Raw genomic sequence first — 21,232 nt, 5'->3', positions numbered from 1 at the left:
TTCTGTCTACAGTCTTTAACAAAGAGGAGTACTGGGTGTCAGAGGATTTTGCTATTGTTCTTGTGGAGGAGGCAAGCTTCTAAAAGTGTTGAGCTCCCTCTCAGCTGTTAAGTTTTGGGTTTTTGTGTGGGTTTCTTGGTTTGGTTTTTTCCCACCTAAGCAAGCTGATCTTGAACACTTGAACTTGAGTCTGATATGAAGAAGCTGACCAGCTTGTTACTGACACAATTGGTGGGAAAGTTTCATGTGTGGCTCAAAATATTTCAGTCTTGAATTGAACATATTCACTAAAACGTGCTTGAAGCTTCTTTGGGTGCCTATTTAATAATAGCTCTTTAGCTTTTATACAAATACTTTGGTAAAAAAAATTAGGAAAACTATTAAGCAAGTTTAATTATTTTTTTGGACTGCTTTACTTATTTGTTGCTTTGTGTCTTCTGAGGGCATTTGAGTGGGTGACTACTTAAAGCTTAGGAGAAGAGGAGCAATTCTTCTATGTTGACAGTCTTTTGATCTTGGGTTTTTTTGAATTCCTAGGATGGCCATGTGGAAGTGGCAAGATTACTTCTTGACAGTGGAGCTCAGGTGAACATGCCTGCTGACTCTTTTGAGTCTCCATTGACTTTGGCAGCCTGTGGCGGGCATGTTGAACTGGCAGCTTTGTTGATTGAACGTGGAGCTAACTTGGAAGAGGTAAACGATGAAGGATACACACCATTAATGGAAGCAGCTAGAGAAGGCCATGAAGAGATGGTGGCACTGTTACTTGGTCAAGGTAACTATTGTCGTGCCTTCTATGGACTGTAATTCAGTAGGTATCTGTGTATGTTAGGAGGCAGGGGGAAAGCTAAGTTACAGTAATTTTGGTTTCCTCCTTCAACAGCTTCTGCCCTCCTGTTTTTGGACAGTTGTTGGGTGGTTGGGTTTTTTTTTGTTTGTTTTTTTTTGTGTTTTTTTTTTTTTAGCAAAATGTCCTTTGCTCTACTAGTTCCCTTTATAAGTGGTCATTCTGAATTGTTCTTCAGAACAGGTTTGCATTTATCAGACAGACATTGAACCATGAACTGTTAATGTGGGTAACTTGTGCTCTGCACAATGGCCTTGGCCTATCTTGAGATGGTGTTATTGCTGAAAAGCTGTAGATAAGTGCTTTGAGTCCCTCAGAGGGATTTCCAAAGACATTAAAGTTGAAATCTTTAAATTTGATACACCATGATTTTAGAAGAAAATTTCTGCAGCTGTAGAAACAACATAAGTTACAAAAAGATGCCTTGTGCATAGGGAATGGCTTTGTCAGCTGATACTGGTTTCAGTAACTGGTGTTTTATTTTGTTTTAAGGAGCAAACATCAATGCTCAAACAGAAGAGACGCAAGAAACTGCATTAACTCTGGCTTGCTGTGGAGGTTTTTTGGAGGTTGCAGATTTTCTTATTAAAGCAGGAGCTGATATAGAACTTGGTTGTTCCACACCTTTGATGGAGGCGGCTCAAGAGGGTCATTTGGAGCTGGTTAAATATTTATTAGCTGCAGGTATGGAGTAGTTTTGTTAACGGTTCTGTAGAGAATGTAACCTTGAGAGAAAAATATCTTTTTCCATACTCATTACACTTTCACTAGCAGCTTCTTGAAGTTGACTGCAAAGGTTTGTGGAACTTTAAGTAATTTATTAGTTGGATCCTAATTTAGCTTTTGAAGATGAGGCTGATGTAAACTTACTTGAAACTAAACTTCTAGTTTATGTTTACTTGTTTTATTCCTCTAGAGTATGATTGAGTTGTCTGTTTCAAAGATAATGGATTGGAAGGGGGAAATTTAAAAATTACTATCTGATCATGGTAAAGATGATGAAGACAGTTGCATATTTTCTGTAATGAACTTCATAAAGCTTACATGCTCATTACTACTGCTTCAGGGGCTAATGTGCATGCAACAACAGCAACAGGTGACACAGCACTGACATATGCCTGTGAAAATGGCCATACTGATGTAGCAGATGTCTTACTTCAGGCAGGTGCAGATCTGGTAAGTCATTACCTTCTTAAAGTCTTATTAGGTAATAAAATTATAAATGCGTGCCGTTTTTGTCCCATGTCTGTTGCTGAAAACTTAGCAGTTTGCTGTTATTTGTTACAGTTGTATTCAAATTGTTTTTTAACCTTTTTCTTTTAAAGAAGTGAGAATTGGTGATGCTTTTCTAATAGTTCTCAGGCTGTTTAATTACCTGAAAGTGCTTAGGTCAATTGTGGTACTTTGGCAACTGATGTCTAAAGCATTTCCAAGCCTTTCAGGGTTGCTTGTACAGAAAAAATAGGGGATCTTTTGTCATGTGCAGTCCTGAATGGTATTTAGCTTTAAACTGTTGAGCTGATCATGCGTTAGTACATGTACCTGTGAATTTGTTCTGTTCCTTGTGCAGCAAGCAGTTGATAGGTCTGTTCTGACATGATCTAGTTGGTATACCGTAATGCAGTTAGATGACAGAGGTAAATCGATTTTTACATTTCAGTAGGCTTGTACAGCTGTATGTTATCAAGAAGTGAAGTTAAGCATGACAGTACATAATATGTTTAACTAAAATCCCCACCATGTGCCTGAATACTACTTGTCCAGAACTCTCGACCTGTACAAAGGTAGGTAGGTAGTTTCATCCATCTGCAAGACGGGCTCAGTTCAAATGTTAAATGAATTTTTGTCTGCATTTTGTAAAACATTAAAAAGGGTTCTTCTGTGCCTGGTGTCTTTCCAATCAAAAAAACCCAAAGGGCTGAATTGCATCCTTTCACGTCTGCTACTTCTGAATTTTAAGCCTTTCTTTATCTGCTCTAGGAGCATGAATCAGAAGGTGGAAGAACTCCTCTCATGAAAGCTGCAAGGGCAGGTCATGTTTGCACTGTTCAGTTCTTGATTAGCAAAGGTAAGAGTGTGAGAAGGGTTTGGCGTTCCTGGTGCTCGAAATACTCGAGGTTAAGAACATGTTAGTACTAGTGTAACTTTCTTGGATTTGTTTCAAAATATTTTAAGTCAAGTAGGTAATTGATTCTCAAACTAGGCACGTAATGATCACCTCTGGTTTCTGGTGAGATTAGTGGGAACTGCAGCTGCTTCTGAAAACAGTTACATTCCAGCCTCTGGTGCCTAGTAAAAGCAGCAACAGTAGTAGTGCTTACTGGGTGTCTCCATGCTCTTGGTGTGTGGCTTTTGAGCAATCTTTCCAGAAGTTGAACTTGAAGTGCCTGTTTGTCTCAAAGTTGTGACTTAATTCTGACAAAATCAAGCAAGTTCATCGGCTCCAGCCTTACATCACTGTTGAACACATAGAGTTGACACGTCTCAGAATTGCTATTTTCTCTCTCTTGAGCTGATAGTGATGGATTTTTCTTGTACCTTCCTTGTATGGAGGAGGACTGGCCTAAAGCTTCAGTGTGATGTAGTTTTCCCTGTCTAGATTGTAGAGGAAGGAAGCAGAGCTGCAGTGAATCATCTGCTTGCTGGTGCTAAGATGCATGGATCAACATGCTGGATCTTAGCATTTGTTTTAATTTTAAAAAGAGGGACAGCCCTAGCACAATTGGTGCAGTTTTAAAAACAATAGGTTAATCTGCTGTGTGATGTTCTGTGCTTACAAGGAATCCATTAGAAAAGTGAGGTTGGAGTATAAGTCCAGGTAGGGTTGCTCTTCTGTTAAAAGGTCTTCTGATGATAGTAGTAATTGACTGTCTGTCAGTTTTAAGACTGCAGCCATGGAGAACTACAGGTTTGTATTTAAGAAAAGTTAACTTCCTGTCACTTTAGGTACAGGAGAATGAGTAGAAGTCTTTCTAAATAATATTTCTCCCTGTTATTTTTGAAGGAGCCAATGTGAATAGGACCACAGCTAACAATGATCATACAGTATTGTCGCTGGCCTGTGCTGGAGGTCATTTGGCAGTTGTGGAATTATTGCTAGCTCATGGTGCTGATCCTACACACAGACTGAAGGTTTGTTGCTCAACCTTGTCTTCCTCTGAAGTAGTCTTTCATTAATCTTAAAACTAACAATACCCATGCAAATTTTCTCCTTTTGTGTTCTCTGCAACTGACCCAACATGTCATGATTTAAATGAAGTAAGGTGCAAGAGCTGGTATTTACACAAGCAGGTGTTATGCTCGTGACCATGTTTATGTAAGTTGTTAGGAGTAGTGCAGGTCTATTCATTACCATGAAAGTATAGGTTGTGCTCAAGTAGTAAGGTCCTTCTAAAAAGTGCTAGTTTTTTTTGGAAATACTTAAGTGTCCTTAACTGCAGGTAGAATGACTGTTTATTAAAGCAGTCTTAATAGATATTCCATTGTGTCTCCCAAAATGCTTCAGTGCTGTCATGTTTTGATGATGCTGTTTTCTAATACTGTGGTCTTTCCCTCATTAGGATGGATCAACTATGTTAATAGAGGCAGCAAAAGGTGGTCATACCAGCGTGGTTTGTTACCTTCTAGATTACCCAAACAACTTGCTTTCTGCTCCTCCACCTGATGCTACTCAGCTGACCCCACCATCCCATGATTTGAATAGGGTAAGATGTAAGGGCTGGTTGTCTGTGGATTTGTGGGGCTTTTTTGCATTTCTTTTTGTAGCTTACTTGGGAGTTTAAAGATGAGAGAAGAGTTAATCATTCATTTCATGAACTACTGAACTGTAGGTGAACACACTGAAAATTACTTTGAGCTGTCTTGAAAATCGTAAAGACCTTTGAGCATCACTGTGTAGTGCTTTCATCGTTTTTCTTTTTGCTCTATAAATATTACTGGAAAAAGTGAAGAGGGGGGAAAAGAACCCCAGCAAGTAAAAAGGTTGTCTTTAATGAGGCTCTTTGGAATTACATTTGTAGCCCATTGTGACTTGTATTTGCTTTACCATAGTATAACCCTGTACCATGCTGAGACAAGTATTGTTCAGCAATTAATTTCTTAGGTTAAAATTGCAGAGTATATAAAAGTCAGATGATCTCAAATTGTTAACTACTGAACTTGGCATATTAAAAAGAAGTATTAAGTGTTACTAGTCACCATTTAAAGTCTGCTTTTCTAACAGGTTTTGTTTACCTTCTATTGAATTATAACTAGATTAGAGTATGAGAAAAGTAATCTGTTAGTATCCGACATTTTAGGCTCCTCGTGTACCAGTGCAGGCGCTGCCCATGGTCGTTCCACCCCAGGAGCCTGACAAACCCCCTGCTAATGTCGCCACAACCCTTCCCATCAGAAATAAAGGTCAGTCTTAGTTCTGGAGCTTATTTTCTAAATATCCTTCCTTAGGCAGAAGATAGAGGGTTGCACTTCTAGCAGAGTAGTTCCTATGAAGAGTGCTTATGGATTCAGTCAAGGAAATGGCAATTTTTTTTTTTAAGGATTTGCTTATCTGCCAAATATGAAGTATCAGTCATCTAACCCTGTAATCGTAAAGCGTCAAGAAATCTGCCTAAATAAACATGTTTAAATATATATTAGTCTGACATACTGGACTAATGCAAAATGTCACCCAGAAGCCTTATGTAAATTTGATAATGGTAGTTGTAAAAACAATGTTAATCTCCATATTGTAGTTGATTTGATAACTTGTGTTTACTTAGAATAGTAGTCTTGGAGTGGGTTTGACTAATTTGAAGGCGGAATTTCTTGTGCTATAAAATATGTAGTCTGATGTGGCTCAGGTCCTGCTAGGACTAAATTTGCATCTATTTTGATACCGCCATTTTGACACTTAACGCTTTCTGTACTTAAGAATTTTCTTCCAAAACTATTTTTATCAAGGATCAGCAATAGTGCAAATACAGGCGTGCATGTCATAAAATTAATACTGTGTGTACACTTGTATTGTTCTGGAAATACAGCGAGGATGACTGGAAGAAACTGGGCACCTCCACTGACTCAAATCCTGAGTTTTGATTTGCCTTTCGCCCTTCAAAATTAACCGATTGTTCCTTCTCCAACTGGTATGGCAGACCATGTCAGCTGTGTTACTGTGGACTTCTTCATAAAAGATGAATTGGATTAGTCCATCGCTCATTCTTACAGAAAGGCTGAAATATTTGCCTTGTCTGGGCAGAGAGCCAAGTTTTGACACAGGCAAAATAATGTCTGCTATGGATAAAATAGTAGTGGCTAAACATACCCTGTTAGATCATGTTAAATATTGATAAATGACTATTCTGGGTTCTAGCGCTGTTTGTCAACTGAGCAAAGCTGGATACCTGTAGTGAAAGGATTCAGTAGTCCTAGAAAGTGTAGCACTTCCTAAAATGTACTGAGTTACTCACAAAACTGGTGGCCTAGAGCAAGTCACCTGTCCCTTGAGATGTTTTTGCATCACTTTTGCTGTGCTTTCAGGGCTGTAACCATACATTTAAGTCTTAACACATTGATACCAGTCGCAAAACATCAAGTAAAGAGACAGCATATCCTTTCTTTTTGTTCCCCTTTATCTTGTAGCACCACTTGATAACAGCGGCTCTTGAGACAATCGCTTCATTTGGCAAAAGTATAACAATTTTTGGAATAAATATGTCAACGTAGTGCAGGGTTATTTGGAATGTATGCGCAGTAATCTGTACTGTTAAATTCAATCTGACTGCTGTCTTAAAATTGGTAGTGAAAGATGCGGTTTTCTTTGAGGGCCTTACAGTACGCGCTGACCTTCTGTGGGTGCTGTGTCTTGGTGCATAACCGGCCATTTAGCATCCCAACAGTAGCTCTATAATGAGGATGCTATTCATATGCACTTCCATTGGTTCTGAGGGGGTTTCTTTTTCACACAGCTGCTTCTAAACAAAAGTCCAGCAGTCATTTGCCAGCAAACAACCAGGATGTACAGGGTTACATCACCAATCAGTCTCCAGAGAGCATTGTAGAAGAGGCTCAGGGCAAGTTGACAGAGCTGGAGCAGAGGATAAAAGAAGCCATAGAGAAGAACGCTCAGCTGCAGTCCCTGGAATTGGCACATGCTGACCAGCTCACCAAAGAGAAGATTGAGGAGCTGAACAAAACGAGAGAGGAACAAATTCAGAAGAAACAAAAGATTTTGGAGGAACTGCAGAAAGTGGAGCGAGAGTTACAGCTGAAAACTCAGCAGCAGCTAAAAAAGCAATATCTAGAGGTAAAAGCGCAAAGAATTCAGCTCCAGCAGCAGCAGCAGCAGCAGTCTTGCCAGCATCTGGGACTACTGACTCCTGTTGGGGTAGGAGAACAACTCTCAGAGGGAGACTATGCACGATTACAGCAAGTGGACCCCATCTTGCTTAAAGATGATCCTCAGCAAGCTGCTGCGCAGACGGGTTTTGCACCAATTCAGCCTCTGGCGATGCCACAAGCTTTGCCTCTGGCAGCAGGTTCCTTACCTCCAGGGTCCATCGCAAATCTTACAGAACTGCAAGGTGTTATAGTTGGACAGCCAGTATTGGGCCAAGCACAACTAGCAGGGCTGGGGCAAGGAATACTGACAGAAACACAGCAAGGGTTAATGGTAGCCAGCCCTGCTCAGACGCTCAATGACACGCTGGATGACATCATGGCAGGTGGGTTTATATTGTTATGAGCAGGTTTAATATTTGCTTGACCAGTTGAGGGTATGTCCACTTCTTTATGTTTGTGTGTGTGTGTTTGTGCATTCCCGCTAGCTCCACGGCAAGTACCACTAGCCTACTGATCCCTGTCTTTAGGAGTTCAGAAAACTAGTTTTAACTTTTCGATTTGCACGGTTGCCTTTCTTTTTGTTGAGCTAACTGGTGCCTGTTTGTCAGGTTGGTATGTCAGAAGGGGCATTTCTAACTCTTTATAGTTTGCAGGGGGGAATGCCCTAGGCTGTAACGGTTCTACTTCGGCCTGTTAGTAGCTTGGGAACAGTATCTTGATGATAACTGGTTAGTACTTTGGACTAGCTAACAGAGAGCTCATTTGGAGCACTCAGAACAGGCTTTGAGCAACCATAGCACAGTGTCAAGCCTATAAATCTGTAAGGAGCCTGTAGGCTTTTGGATGAGAGCTCCTCTGTTTGGCCTTGAATAGTCTACCTATTGGAAGCTTTTACTTCTGTTTGGAAAAAAGAAGATTATTATCCTATGACTTCTAAAAATGTCTACCCATAAAAATGGCTGCTTTGCCAGTGAAAAACAAATTGAGCCTTACAAAATTCTTCGTTGCTTTGGGGAATTCTTTACCCAGTGACATCAGTGCACTAAGACCTTAAGTAGTAAAACAAAAGAGTGAAATGGGTTTTAAATGCTGTAGGAAACATGAGTTGTTAGTGCTGCTTTCCTTTACACCTCATTCAGTTTCACTTATCCCCCTTTCCATGTTAAAGTAGTTGCTGAAATACTCATTTTGGCGGCTTAGCTGAATACAGATTGTTAGGACATAGTATTAAAAAAGAAAATCGTGTCACTTGATACAATTTCACTGAGGTGCTCTTGGTTAAGCTGATGGACTTTCATTTAAGTGCTCTCTATTTTGATAAGTTTGTTATGTAAAATATGTTAGGATGAGGGCATCTGCCAGAGGAAAGGCAGGTTTCCAGGGGTGCTTTAGCCCAGAGGTGTGGTGTTCATCCTGCATATACTGCAAGAGTTACTGGAGTACGATAATGGTGAAGAGTGAATAGAAGATATGGTAATGGTTAAAAATACCAGATGGTGAGAGTTTAAAATAGTTGGAACAACAGTTTTGAAATTAGGCATCTAATGAGTAACCTGATACTCGGACAAAGCCTCATAAAAGACTACTGAAACTTAAAGGAGACAAGATATTCTATTCTGAAATTCTTGTGTTAGAACTGAAGCCTAGACATACAGATTGGCTAAAAATCTGTCAGTGGATAAAAAACTGGATGCATGAAAAAATAAATAAAACCACATCCATCATGCATTAACAGTGAAGATTATTCTGATGTGGAGCTGCTGGGATACATAACGATACCAACTACTCCAATTGAAGAGATGGGATAATTGCAGTTCTTTTACTTAAGAAGAATCTTTGCAATGCACTTCAATTATGTTTAGATACAACTTAAACTTGGAGTTAGGACGTTTGTTATGTGTTCAACCACATATAACATCTTGAGAGCCCGCAGTTTTGGGTCATCTGCTACATACCCAAATGCTCATGCATGCATTTTTGGAAAGGTCAGACATTTCCAAAGTGCATTTGAGTGAGTGGTATTGTACTCCATAGTCCCAGTTCTTAGTATGTGCATGCACACATGCAATTGGGGATAAGGTCAAAATTTGGAGAATCATAGAATGGTTTGGGTTGGAAGGGATCTTTAGAGGTCACTTAGTCCACACCCCCTGCCATGAGCAGGGACCATCTTCAGCTAGATTGGAGGGGCCCTGTCCAACCTAACCTTGAATGTTTCCAGGGATTGGGGCATCTACTATCTCTCCCGGCAGCCTGTGCCAGTGCCTTGCCACCCTCACGGTAAAGAATGCCTTCCTTATATCTAGTCTAAATCTACTCTCTTTTTAGTTTGAAACCGTTACCCCTTCTTCTATCACAACAAGCCCTGCTAAAAAGTTTGTTGGCCTCTAGGTACTGGAAGGATGCTGCAAGTTCTCCCTGAAACAGCTTCTTCTCTAGGCTGAACAACCCCAACTCTCAGCCTGTCTGCACAGGAGATGTGCACCAGCCCTCTGATTGTTTCTGTGGCTTCCTCTGGGCTTGCTCCAACAGGTCCGTGTCCTCCTTCTGTTGGGGGCCCCAGAGCTGGATGCAGTACTGCAGCGGGAGTGTCACCAGAGTGGAGCAGAGGGGCTGCTGGCCATGCTGCTTTGGATATGGCCCAGGACTTGGTTGGCTTTCTGGGCTGTGAGCGCACGCTGCTGGCTCATGTCCAGCTTGCATCCACCAGTACCCCAAGTCCCTTGTCCTCAGGGCTGCTCTCAGTCCCTTCATACCCCACCAAATTGTGCTCTGGAAAGCACTTGTGACAAGACTGTTAAAAGCTGTACAGCTGCAATTCCTTCAGTCTTTGTTTTTCTGTGAAGTGGCTAATTGCAGTTGGCTTTCTTTTTAAGCAAGAGCAGACACAGACCTGAGATACGACTTAAGTGCCAACTTGAATCCACACATCAGTATTTAGAGTGGAGGTGAAATGAGCTCAATGTAACAGAAAATGTTTAAGCAGCAGCTAAATATTTGATCAGTATTTGTGTGTATTGCTTTAATTGGAACCTTATAGAATATTCCTATGAATGTATATCTCCGTTTCTGAGATGGCTTGAGTTAAGTTTCATCACAGAGCTGTGGTGAACAGCACCAGTTACAGAAACAAAGCTTCACCTTAGCTGTGTAAACCTTACCTAATGTTCATCCGTCTGCTAACTTAGTTGCAAACAATGAGTTCAGTTTTCCCATTTTAAGTACTTGTTTCAAACAAGGCCAGGTACGTAAATACTTGTATTTGTTAGAGGCGAGTGTAAGACATGGGTATTGGTGGAGAGGTCAAGTGTTGTTGCTAGATCAGCTCTGGGACTTGAGAGTAGGATTCCTTGCTCTTAGAGAAGCTAATTGACATTACCAGAGCTCTATGCAATTTGCCTGGGAAGCATGGTAAGAGAATGTACCAAGTAAAGGGGTTTGGGGTTTTCCTAAAGAAAGAAATAGGTTAAGTTGTGAAAAAGCAGTAAATAATCCTTCAGTTTTAACTTCAGGCTGCTTTTGTTATCCTGCTGGAATTGACAAGCAAAAGGTTTGCTCTTCAGCTTCAGTTGCTGGATAAGTTCTTTGCTTGCTGTGAGGGTAGTGAATAGAAGTATTTTTTAGTGTTAGTTATGTAACTCTCGAATGAAAACATTGCAGATGTTAAATGGTATGTTAAGGACATAAAGAAAAAAAATCCCTGGTTTTATTAGGAAACTTCTTTTAAAATAGTAACTATTCAAAGGGTTAGGTTTGGTAACAGAGCCTCACAAAGAACTTCAGGAATATTGAAGCACTGGATAAGATTAATTCCTGGTAGCTACCTTGTGGGATGAGTCAGTTTTAATTGTGTCTGAATTAATACATAAGAAAGAATATGCATTGCCTGTAAGTTCTTCACAGACACTCAGTACTGAAAAAATAACTATGTAGAGCACCAGCATCACAGAAAAATTAGGAGGTTCTGTCTGTCTCACGACCTATACAGGAGCTGCAGAAAACTGAGGATGTAAGCTGTTATGTGCTGGTGTAGCTACAGATTGCTGGCAATGGTTGTGCTGCTCTTGCAGGTGGATGGTAAATGCATTTAGACCCTTGCCCTTGGAATATTAAGAGACTTTTGGCTATTGCTAGGCAGCTGGTTTTGTGTGGGACTGAGCCTGGGGTAGTCCACCTTTTAGACTATAACTAATAATCATCAAGACTGCCACTGTGGTTTTCAGGCTTCATCCATGGAGCTGTTAGTATGAAGAAGCAACGCTGTGTGTTTGTATTTGAATTCAGAACATAACTTTGACTCTTGTAATTCAAGGCATGTTATGCATCTGAAGTGTCCTGTACTGGTTTTAAGCATGTGTGGCAGGAGCATAGCTGTTAATAACTTAAGATACAACAGAGAAATTGAGGGCAGAGGAGAACAACCTGGCGTGAAACAAGCCTGTTGATTTGGCTTTAACAAGTTGGAAAAAGCTGAGGTATCTTAATAGATTTCTTGTAATCTTGGATTTGTTTTCCCTCAGTCCCTCATCTTGGCTTATTGTAATATGATGTGAAAAAGTTTTTATCCATCGACTGTTGGCATTACAGAAAATAAGGAATAAATACATAAGAACAGTGCTGCACCCACAATCGGACAAAACTAACGTGAAACTTCTGTTAACCATTAAGATGAAATGGGATTGTAAAGGTGCTTGGTTTCTGTAATGTCATACACTTAATGAAAACACAAAGTATTCGAGGAAGCAACAGACTTGAACAGTGTGAACAACTCCATGTTCTTTTGAGAATTTTGGGCTTTTTTCCAGACACAAGTTTTGAGTTAGGGCATGTAGAGCAGTGAGATAAAAATACTGGCTACAATGTTAAGTATCTCGTGTTAGTTTTCAGGTGTTCTAATTCCTCAGCTTGGCTGTTTTCTTTCATCCCCTAATGCTGGGACAACATTTGTAAGCCAAATGCTTCTCTAGATGGTGAGGCTGTTGGCCATGGGGGAGAAAGTAGCAGCTTTGGGGGTGTCCTTTTTTTTTTTGATTGAAGCTGAGTGAAAGTTCAGATGTCCAGAAGGAAATCCATATGAAGAGCAGCCATGCTCCTACTACGAGTAAGCACAAAACTGGTTGTCTAATGTCCAAACAAATGTAAAAGACTGTGACTTAGTGGTCAAGTGGTGCTTGGAGCAACATACTGTGTCAAAGAAGCTTAACCATTTTTCGTAACATGATTAAGACTGATAGCTGGTCCATATCAAGGCATGTATATACTAAAATATTCTAATAGTGAACTAGCTTTGAAGACTTCATTATCCCAGGCGTGAGGTAACGATGTTTCAATCTTGAAGTACAGACTTCTAGTTAAATGTTGCTACTGGTCCATTAGAGTAGATGGAGGGGCAGAGGAGAAGAGACCTTTGGCTGCCAGTGCTTTTATATGGGATGGTCAAGCCAGCTGGTTATGCCTTTTTTTCCCACTGCTCAAGACTGTTGTGGAAAACCTTTTGGCTTAGTGGAAACTTTTAATATTTTTCATTGGACATGGTAAAGGTTTTGTTCGTTGCCCTTGGCATGTTAATTATAAATTTGAACTCTGCACAGGTGATAATGAAATAAATATAATCAAAGTCATTACCCATGAAAATTAATGTCTTGTCTCAGTGAAATGTGCTGTAGGGTTATGAACTTCTATTTGTCTGTGAATTATTGCAGAAGCACATTCAAAATACACTTAAGAGAACTGTAAGTCAACATGCATATTCTCCCCTACTAGCATGCATAAAAATATTTATATATGGGTTGTATAATAAAGGTTTTATTCCTTGTGGTAAGAGGGATGTTGCTTTTAAACATGTATCTTTTTTAATCTTTTTTTTTTTCGTGGGCTTTCTTTTTCTTCCCCCTCACTGCAACACCATTAGTACAAAAAACAGACTTTACTGGAACTGAGACCTTCCTAACTACCTTGGTTTTGTTTTGTTTTTGTTTTGTTGTTAAGGTCTAAGAACTTTAATAGTGCCTCTGTAAAGTAGTAGATGCTCCCCAGCCCCCATATTGGGACTACAGCTATAATTCTTAGAAACTGTTTGAAATGCACATGGTACTGTAGCAGGGTTAACTTTTTTCATATGTGGGTTATTTGATGATTGTGCTTTTATATCATCCAAGTTAAGCATATTTGGTTAGTTTCCAGTCCGTTTTACCATTTTTATTGGATTCTTTTGGACTAGATGTGAAGAGTCAAGAATCCTCATCCTTTATAATTCAATTACTGTTCTTGTGCTGCTTTAACTTCCTCTTTGAACTTAAAGAAAGAAGGTGCCTATGCTAGTTTTTCAAAATTACTTGTTATGACCATATGTGTAAGGAGGGGAGCAGGAGTTGAAAAGACAACTTCTTATCCTTCTCCGTGAAACCAATCAGAAGTTGTGGTTTTAGGTTGTATCTCTCATTTACAGTCAGTATAAGGAATGAGGAGAGTTTAAATTAGATGCTCCACAGAATGATAGGTCATTAAGATCTTAGGTTACTTCTCTGTACAGAACTCCCTTAGGCCATAATTTTTGACCTTATGTCAGAATATTTTGGCTTACCTTCTGCATGTTTCCTTTAATCCATGCTTAGTGTGATTTGTTTCATAAGGTGAGAAAAGCTTTCAGAAGACGCTGTCATATAAAGGTCAAGGGAGTTTGAATCTTGATTTACATAAAGAGTTAATAATACTTTTTATGTTTTAAGCTGGGGCTTCTTCGTTTCAGTGACATTTATTAGCTGCTTTGCTGGGATTTTGTATAGGAAGTTCAGAAATTAAATTAGTAATGGATGAAAAACATAGCTGCCTTGCAGAGGAGGGAGTACACAAATTGGCACGTCAGGGTACAGTTTTTGCGGCATTTGTTGAAGAACTTACCACTTCAAATTTAATATAGGAGCTAATTATCAATGGCTGGCAGTTAGGGACATGGCTGATGATTAAACCTGTTTGAAAAATGACCAAGGCTTGAAAAGGTGGGGGTAAAGGGGTATTATTTGATGTTCCACAAGGTTACTTGGTGGTGTGTACTAGATGAATACTGACTATATGTGGAAAGTGCATTTCTTCAATGTTGCAGTTAAAGATGCCTTTGTCAACTTGACAGAAGCGTACAGTACTTTACTTTCTCCTTTGCTGATCATGTGTGAAAAAGACCTGTAGAAATACTGGAGAAAAGTCAGGGAGAAAACCATGGAGTTCTGTTAAGGACAAAACCAAAAGAAGGAAAACGGGAGTTTTTTCCCAAAGGGTGTTGTAGATTCAAGTTTGCTCGATACTTTTAAATGTTACATGTATGAAATGAATTTCAGGGAAGTGTGGCAGTCGGTGCTATTTTGTGTCATGTCAATATGCTGTTGTCAACTGTAAAATGGTATTACCTTTTGCTTATCCTAACAACCTTGACCAAAGTTTTTGCAAAATGGCTGTTACGAAGCTTCCACTTCTCTGATGTCAACAAATTCTGCCATGTGAGCATCCTGATGCTAGCACTGTTGCTTTTTTTTATGTTTATGGGGGCCAGGGGGTTAGAGGGTGATAATTGGATGGACTTTTATATGAAAATCCTTTAACTGTTTTAAGAAAAATTGCATTGATACCCATTGATTGGACTTGTTCTGCAGTTCTGCTTCTAAAGGTATGGAACCTGTGGTCCAAATAATTGCTGGCTTGGAGGAGAGATCTTTGGGTTTTTAAAAGAAAAAATCCTTTTTGTGTGTGGTGGGCTTCTAGAAAACATGCCCATCTGATACATATTTCTTTGATTGAATACAGTTAACCTTCTGCATAGGTGTTAAATTCAAAGTGTTAAAGGTTCAAAGATTGGGTTAAAAGAGTGGAAAATGTTTTTTGTGGAAAATAAAGTTCTTGGGGAGTTTGGTCAGTGGGAGTTCTGTCCCCCTGTCCATTTATTGTTATGTTTAACATCTGAAGTTAAGTGTTTTGCTTTTACTAAGTGTAATTATTCTGTTCAACAGCAGTGAGCGGAAGAGCATCTGCAATGTCAAACACTCCTACCCACAGCATTGCAACTTCTGTCTCCCAACCTCAGACGCCAACTCCAAGTCCTATCATTTCTCCTTCAGCCATGCTACCAATCTACCCTGCTATAGATATCGATGCACAGGTAAGCCTGCAATTGCCACTGCAGCGCAGATACGTGAAGCTATTTTTCTTCTGCATCCTGAATAATTCAGTGATAGTAAACAGCTCTGTTGTATAATGAATTGGGTTCTAGAGACTTGATGTGTTGCTTTTGGAAATCCTGTACAACTCCCTAGAGAGTTGCAATCCACTTTCCTCTGTGTTCTTGCTGAACAAAAGAGAAGGTCTTTGGCTAAACACTTGTATTTCTTGTTTCTTAGTTGTCAGAGTGATTATGAGAAACAGCAAAGTTGTCTTCTGACAGAAAATATTGTGCTGATATCCTAAGACAAAAAAAGCCTTAAAATATTGCACACAGGGGGGTTGGGGGTTGTGTGCTTGAAATTGTTGGCCAATGATCACCCAGCTTGACAGAAGTATGAAAGTGTTGAAACTAATAATTTCTGTAATTCTTTTAGCAAGAAGAAATAGTAACAAGCTCTCATTTCCACTAAAGAAAAGGCATTTTGGTATTGAAATTATTTTTAAAAATAGCTGCTTTAAGTTGACTTGTAGCTAGCTGGCCATCAAAAAAAGCGCATACATGTACTAACTAGCACACGTATATGCATAGCTCTAGACTATACATGATATGGCTAAGATGTGGGCAGTGTGGAGAAGAGGAAAGGCATGAGACTCTTGGGGGGAAAGGGGAGAAACCTTTGGAAAACCAGTCTTGGCTACTTCAGTTGTTTGTGGCAGTTGGCTTGGTTTCTGCTGTGACCATGTACAGGAGTTCTTGCCATAACCTGACTGGTCTTGTTGCTAGCTGCTAGGCACCAGTGCAGATTAACATTATCATAAGCTGCCAGTACCCTGGGATGTAAGAGAGTAAAGTAAAACTAAGTTATTATGAAAGGTAATAAAAAAATAAATGTGTTTGGGGTTTGGGTGTTTTTGCTGGTTTGGTGTTTCTTGTTGTTTAAGAAGAGAGAGTTGCGGTTTTAGGCAGTCCCTGTGGTGTTAACTAACAGTGCCAGTAGTTCTCAGAGTTCCTTGGTTGCTCTTTCAGATAGGACAGCATCCACACGGGCCCTGGCAATACTGAGAAATGAAATGTGCGTTGTTACACTGCAGGCATTTCATATGCAGAATCAAGGTTGATAAGGGCTCTGTGCTGTTACAGAGAGCTATCTACTGCTAGAAATGTTTGCTTGGAGACAGTGTGCAAGTACTCAAAAGGAAGAAAACTTGAAAGTGGAGCATAAGCTCAGAGACAGAGATTTCTGTATATTTTCAGTAGTTTTGTCTTTTCCATTACTGCGATTTGTGGACTCACTGTAGCTGGTGTGTACTGTTCAGAGGCTTCAGCAACAGTAATGATGAGATGGGGAATTTTTTCCCCTTGGGTTTAACCAGAGGGTTAAGAATTAAAGAAATTCTTTTATTATACCATGTAAATGACTTAGTCAAGCAGTGGTAAAGAGATTGAGCTAGTTAGCAAAGAACAGATGAGATCTCAGTTCCTGAGGAATCTCCATTCTTACAGGAATTGCTCTCAAATCTTTCAACAGAGCAGACTTGAGAAGTAGAACCCTGTTATGAACTTGAACACAAAAGATAACTGTGAGGTAATCTGTAGACATGTCTTAAACTTATAGAAGCTTTTTATTCTGTGGCAGGTAGAGTTGTACTTGGGCTAATACACAATATAACAGGGGTTGTACTTGGAAAAGTACATATTTATCTTGTGTATATGATGTTTCTTGTAGACTGAGAGTAATCATGACACAGCATTGACACTCGCTTGCGCTGGTGGCCACGAAGAACTAGTACAAACACTGCTAGAGAGAGGAGCTAATATTGAACACAGGGACAAGAAAGGTAGGTATCTCACTACGGCAATACAGACCCTCTCCGGTTTTCCAGTGTATCACATTAAATAAATGCACAAAAAGCATAGTCTTTGTGAAGCTTATAGGCTTGCTTTTCTGGTGATTTAACTTAAGTCGCTTAAGCTATGAATGTGGACTCTTCAAATGTCTCTCTTCATTTCAGGGTTTACTCCGCTTATTTTGGCTGCTACAGCGGGCCACGTGGGTGTTGTTGAAATCTTACTGGATAATGGAGCTGATATTGAAGCCCAGTCTGAGAGAACCAAGGACACTCCCTTGTCTTTGGCTTGTTCAGGAGGGAGACAAGAGGTGAAGTATAACTTAGTCCTCAGTAGCAGTGTGTAGATTACATATTGTGTTAGTATACTAAAGCAGTCTTCTAGAATGGTCTATTTTAAAAAGGATGCAAAGAGCTTCTCATTTTCGAAGATATATATTGCAGCGTGTCTCATGTAGATTGCTTTTTTCTCTTTTTATAAGTTGGACCAGTGCTGTGTAGATGACCTCATGGCTGTAATCATTAGTGGCTCATTATGGGGCTTTTACCAGCATAATTAGATGTAGCTGTGAAAGTGGATGTGATGAGTGTTCTTGTTGAGAAGCTGGAGTTAGGCATGAATCAATTTCATGTATGACCCAAGAGGGTTTGCCAGTGGATAGGCCATAGGATATCGGAGTGCTGCAGGTAACTCCAGCATCTCTGACTAAAAACACAGTTTTCAAATGATTGATCAAAAGTAAATGCAGGGGAGGTTTTTTGAATTTTATGTTAAATACTGTATTCTGTAACTTAATTATAAAATCTGCATTTTGTTTTGTTTTTTTTCTAATGATTGTTACAAATCTTAAGTATGTAATTCTGTTAATGCTTCTACTGTTTGAATTGCGAAAGCCACAGTGGAGGCTGTATAATCTGGTGCAGGATCACCTTCCTCTGTGGCCATCTGGAAATGAGTGAGGTTGGAGATGCTTCTCCCACTTCCACAGGTAGTCTTAACAGTGGTACTGTGGAATGTAAAAGGTGATTGCTTCCTAGACATGCTTTTACTGAAAACTTGTAGCTTTTCTGGCCTGTTTTCAACACCATCCAGAGGATTTCAGACACTGAGGGGATTAGCTGCCATGCCAGTCACATGCTCTGGTGAAGGGAAAGGCCTGCTGTTTGGTCGGGCTGTCGCAGCAGCCTTTGTGGCCAGCAGCCTCATACAGCAAAGGTGAATTGATGCTTACCTTTCCAGAGAATTGATTGATCTTGTTTCTCAAACAGTATTCCTTGGAGGAACGTGTCATGTTTTCCTTCAGCTTTTTGGGGGGAAGATGATGAGAAACACTGGGGTTTGGGTAGTAGAGATAATGTCCAGATGCCCTCCTGCCCCAGTTTTTATATTTGGCTGTAAGTTTATCCTGTGATTTCATGGGGAAATACTCTGACTGAAAAGCCATTGGCTTCAATTGTGCAGGTCTAGTAATTTAAGCATGTTTTATGCTTACAAGCTGCAAGTGTAGCAAGTTAAACATTGCACTGGAGATGTAGTGGGTTTTCACCTCTGTGTTCATTTTGATTTTAATTTGCTAGACAGCTTAGTTTCTTGTCAAGTTTTCTGTAAAACTTCACTACAGAATGAGAGCTTGGAGTAGAGTATGGGAAGCTTGTGAGGAGTTTGGGTTGTAAATGAATCTGTAAGGAAGGACTAATGTAAGAAGCACTTGTGTTCTTTTTTAATGTACAGAGAGAAACAGGAAGGGATGCAAATGTTGGTTTCTAATGGCTCTTGCATGAGGTTTCTGTGTACAATTTGCACACCATTCAGTGTAGTGGTGTAAATAGAGAACATGAGATAAAAGCATGCAGCTGCTTTCTTGTTGCTCCACAGCTTCAATTTGAGGATGAGTTCTTAACTTGATAGTGAACTGAGTGTTGAAATGGGAGAGAGCAAAAAGCAAGAATACTTCATATACTGTATTTGAACTGAATCTCTGGGTTTAGCAGTCTTTAAACATGGCTGAAATAGTTATAAAAATATACTGATTTTTTTTCTCGCTGTGTTATACAATTTGGTATGAATGGTTTAAGCATGCTAAACAGGATTGAATTTTTTTAAAGGAAGTTTTACAGTGGCTTTGGGAACATCGTTGCAGCCTCATCTGTTCATGGAGGCGAGGAGTATAGGGAAAAAACTGAGTAAAATCGCTTTCTTACTGTTGGAAGATGTCAATGGTATATTTAGGCTTCAAAAGCGTTTGCCCTGATAGATTTGCAAGTTTGGGAGAAAACCAGATGTTATTTCTTACAACACTGCAGGTGGTGGAGTTGCTGCTAGCTCGAGGGGCAAACAAAGAGCACAGGAATGTTTCTGATTACACACCTTTAAGCCTCGCTGCTTCTGGTGGCTACGTGAACATTATCAAGATTCTGCTAAATGCTGGGGCAGAGATAAATTCCAGGCAAGTTATCTTTTCACACCTTCTCTCACAGTTTTCGTAGCATTGTGAGTTTTTACCCTTTCCAAAAAAAATGTTGACAACTGTGTGGAGTAAAATTTACCATTTTTACATGATCAAAACCAGTGTATTGTTTAATTTGTAGTAGGCTGCTCTCCTAAGTTGGAAGTGGAAGGTTTTGACTGTGCTTTTCAAATGTTGTTTTAACTTTCATCTCTATTTTATTAACTTTCATGTATCATATGATCAGCTGTCTTTAGTCAAAGATAGAAATCTTTCTTTTTGCTGTGGTTGGCCTGCTTGTGATTGTGGATTGAAATTAGTTCTGGCTTACATGAGGAAAGTGCATGTATTACCCTTTTGTTTTCCCTGTGTAGTTCAAAGAAAGCTTTTTCTGTGTGTGTATGCATGTATGTAATGCTTTTGCATCCATTGCAAGGTAGAAAATAGCTCAGCCATACGCTGTACAAGTCAAATGAAAGGTCCAAGCAAAAGTTAGGTTCCTCATAAGAGATGCCTTTAAATTCACAGCAATTAAAAGGTAACATGCATAGTGTCCGTAAGGATGAATACTTGTCCTAAGCAATGGTACTATGGAGAACCTCTTTTAGTTTCAGTAACACTTACTGTTTAGCTGAGGTTTTCGTCTTGGATAAGTACTCTGCCTTCGCTAGTTTTTTGTTAGTAAGTTCTGAAATGTGGTTATGATTTAAAGAGGTTTTTGGGGTTTCTTTCTTCTCCTTCAGAACTGGTAGCAAATTGGGCATTTCTCCCTTAATGCTGGCAGCCATGAATGGGCACACTGCTGCTGTCAAGCTGTTACTGGACATGGGCTCTGATATAAATGCCCAAATAGAAACCAACAGAAATACAGCACTGACTCTGGCCTGTTTCCAAGGGAGAACTGAAGTGGTTAGCCTGCTGCTTGATAGAAAAGCTAATGTGGAACATAGAGCTAAGGTAAGGCACAAATAGCTGAATAAGTCTGGAAAAGAAGAAGCTTGTAAGTCATTGTTTCTCTGTGGTTACCTGATTTTCTTGCCTTTTGTGCAAGTTGACCTCTAGTTCAGTTAACTGACCTGAGCAATATATTATAAAGAAAAATAACGGCTGCAATTAGGGCTAATATTTTGGTGGTTACACAGTTCATTTTTTAAAAAAAAAGTTTTTTCTGAAGCCTTAGTTCATCTTCAGGTGAATTCTTCAGCTTACAAGCATAAGAATAGTAATCCATTAACTTAATAAAAATAGGAGGTTTTAATGTATTCAGAAATGGCTAGAATCTTGGCCTAGGTATGCTCATGATCTAATCTCTTCTGTTTGGCCAGCTGCTTATATCCACAGTAGTGATGCAGAATTGAAGGGGGGTGTTTGTGCTTGAGAGTCTGTCAGTTGACCCCACCTCTTCAAATGGGAAGACAGGCTATTCACTAGAAAAAAAGGCTAGAATATTGAGGGGGAGGGGAAAAAAAAAAGCTTCTACAGATTGTGGCATTCTGTTCTCCTTTTCCACTGTGCTTAATAGTTGCCAGAGAGGAACCCTAAAGGACCTGCACAGTCCTCATTGCTGCTAGGTATTCTTCTTGCTGAAGTTATGTGTCCCCTTGACCTAGCCAGGTGCTGT

General features: G+C 39.7%; 1 protein-coding gene across 5 annotated transcripts in view; it reads left to right on the top strand.

The window, feature by feature from the left end:
* The window catches only part of ANKRD17 (ankyrin repeat domain 17), a 94,429-nt gene that overhangs the window by 55,609 nt on the left and 17,588 nt on the right, over window positions 1-21,232 (top strand). For 3 of the 5 annotated variants that reach the window (XM_040586615.1, XM_040586595.1, XM_040586625.1), the window contains exons 8-20: window positions 538-775; window positions 1,340-1,531; window positions 1,914-2,023; window positions 2,828-2,915; window positions 3,852-3,979; window positions 4,408-4,551; window positions 5,146-5,248; window positions 6,793-7,548; window positions 15,166-15,314; window positions 17,044-17,155; window positions 17,330-17,475; window positions 19,469-19,611; window positions 20,355-20,568. In XM_040586615.1, coding sequence (XP_040442549.1) covers window positions 538-775; window positions 1,340-1,531; window positions 1,914-2,023; window positions 2,828-2,915; window positions 3,852-3,979; window positions 4,408-4,551; window positions 5,146-5,248; window positions 6,793-7,548; window positions 15,166-15,314; window positions 17,044-17,155; window positions 17,330-17,475; window positions 19,469-19,611; window positions 20,355-20,568 — 2,523 coding nt within the window. The remainder of the gene's footprint in view (window positions 1-537; window positions 776-1,339; window positions 1,532-1,913; window positions 2,024-2,827; window positions 2,916-3,851; window positions 3,980-4,407; window positions 4,552-5,145; window positions 5,249-6,792; window positions 7,549-15,165; window positions 15,315-17,043; window positions 17,156-17,329; window positions 17,476-19,468; window positions 19,612-20,354; window positions 20,569-21,232) is intronic. The other 2 variants (XM_040586605.1, XM_040586635.1) reach the window with 2 other exon arrangements.

The sequence above is a fragment of the Falco naumanni genome, chromosome 1 (genome assembly GCF_017639655.2).
Source record: "Falco naumanni isolate bFalNau1 chromosome 1, bFalNau1.pat, whole genome shotgun sequence".
Taxonomy (NCBI): Eukaryota; Metazoa; Chordata; class Aves; order Falconiformes; family Falconidae; genus Falco; species Falco naumanni.
This window is presented reverse-complemented; position numbering and strand designations above follow the sequence as displayed.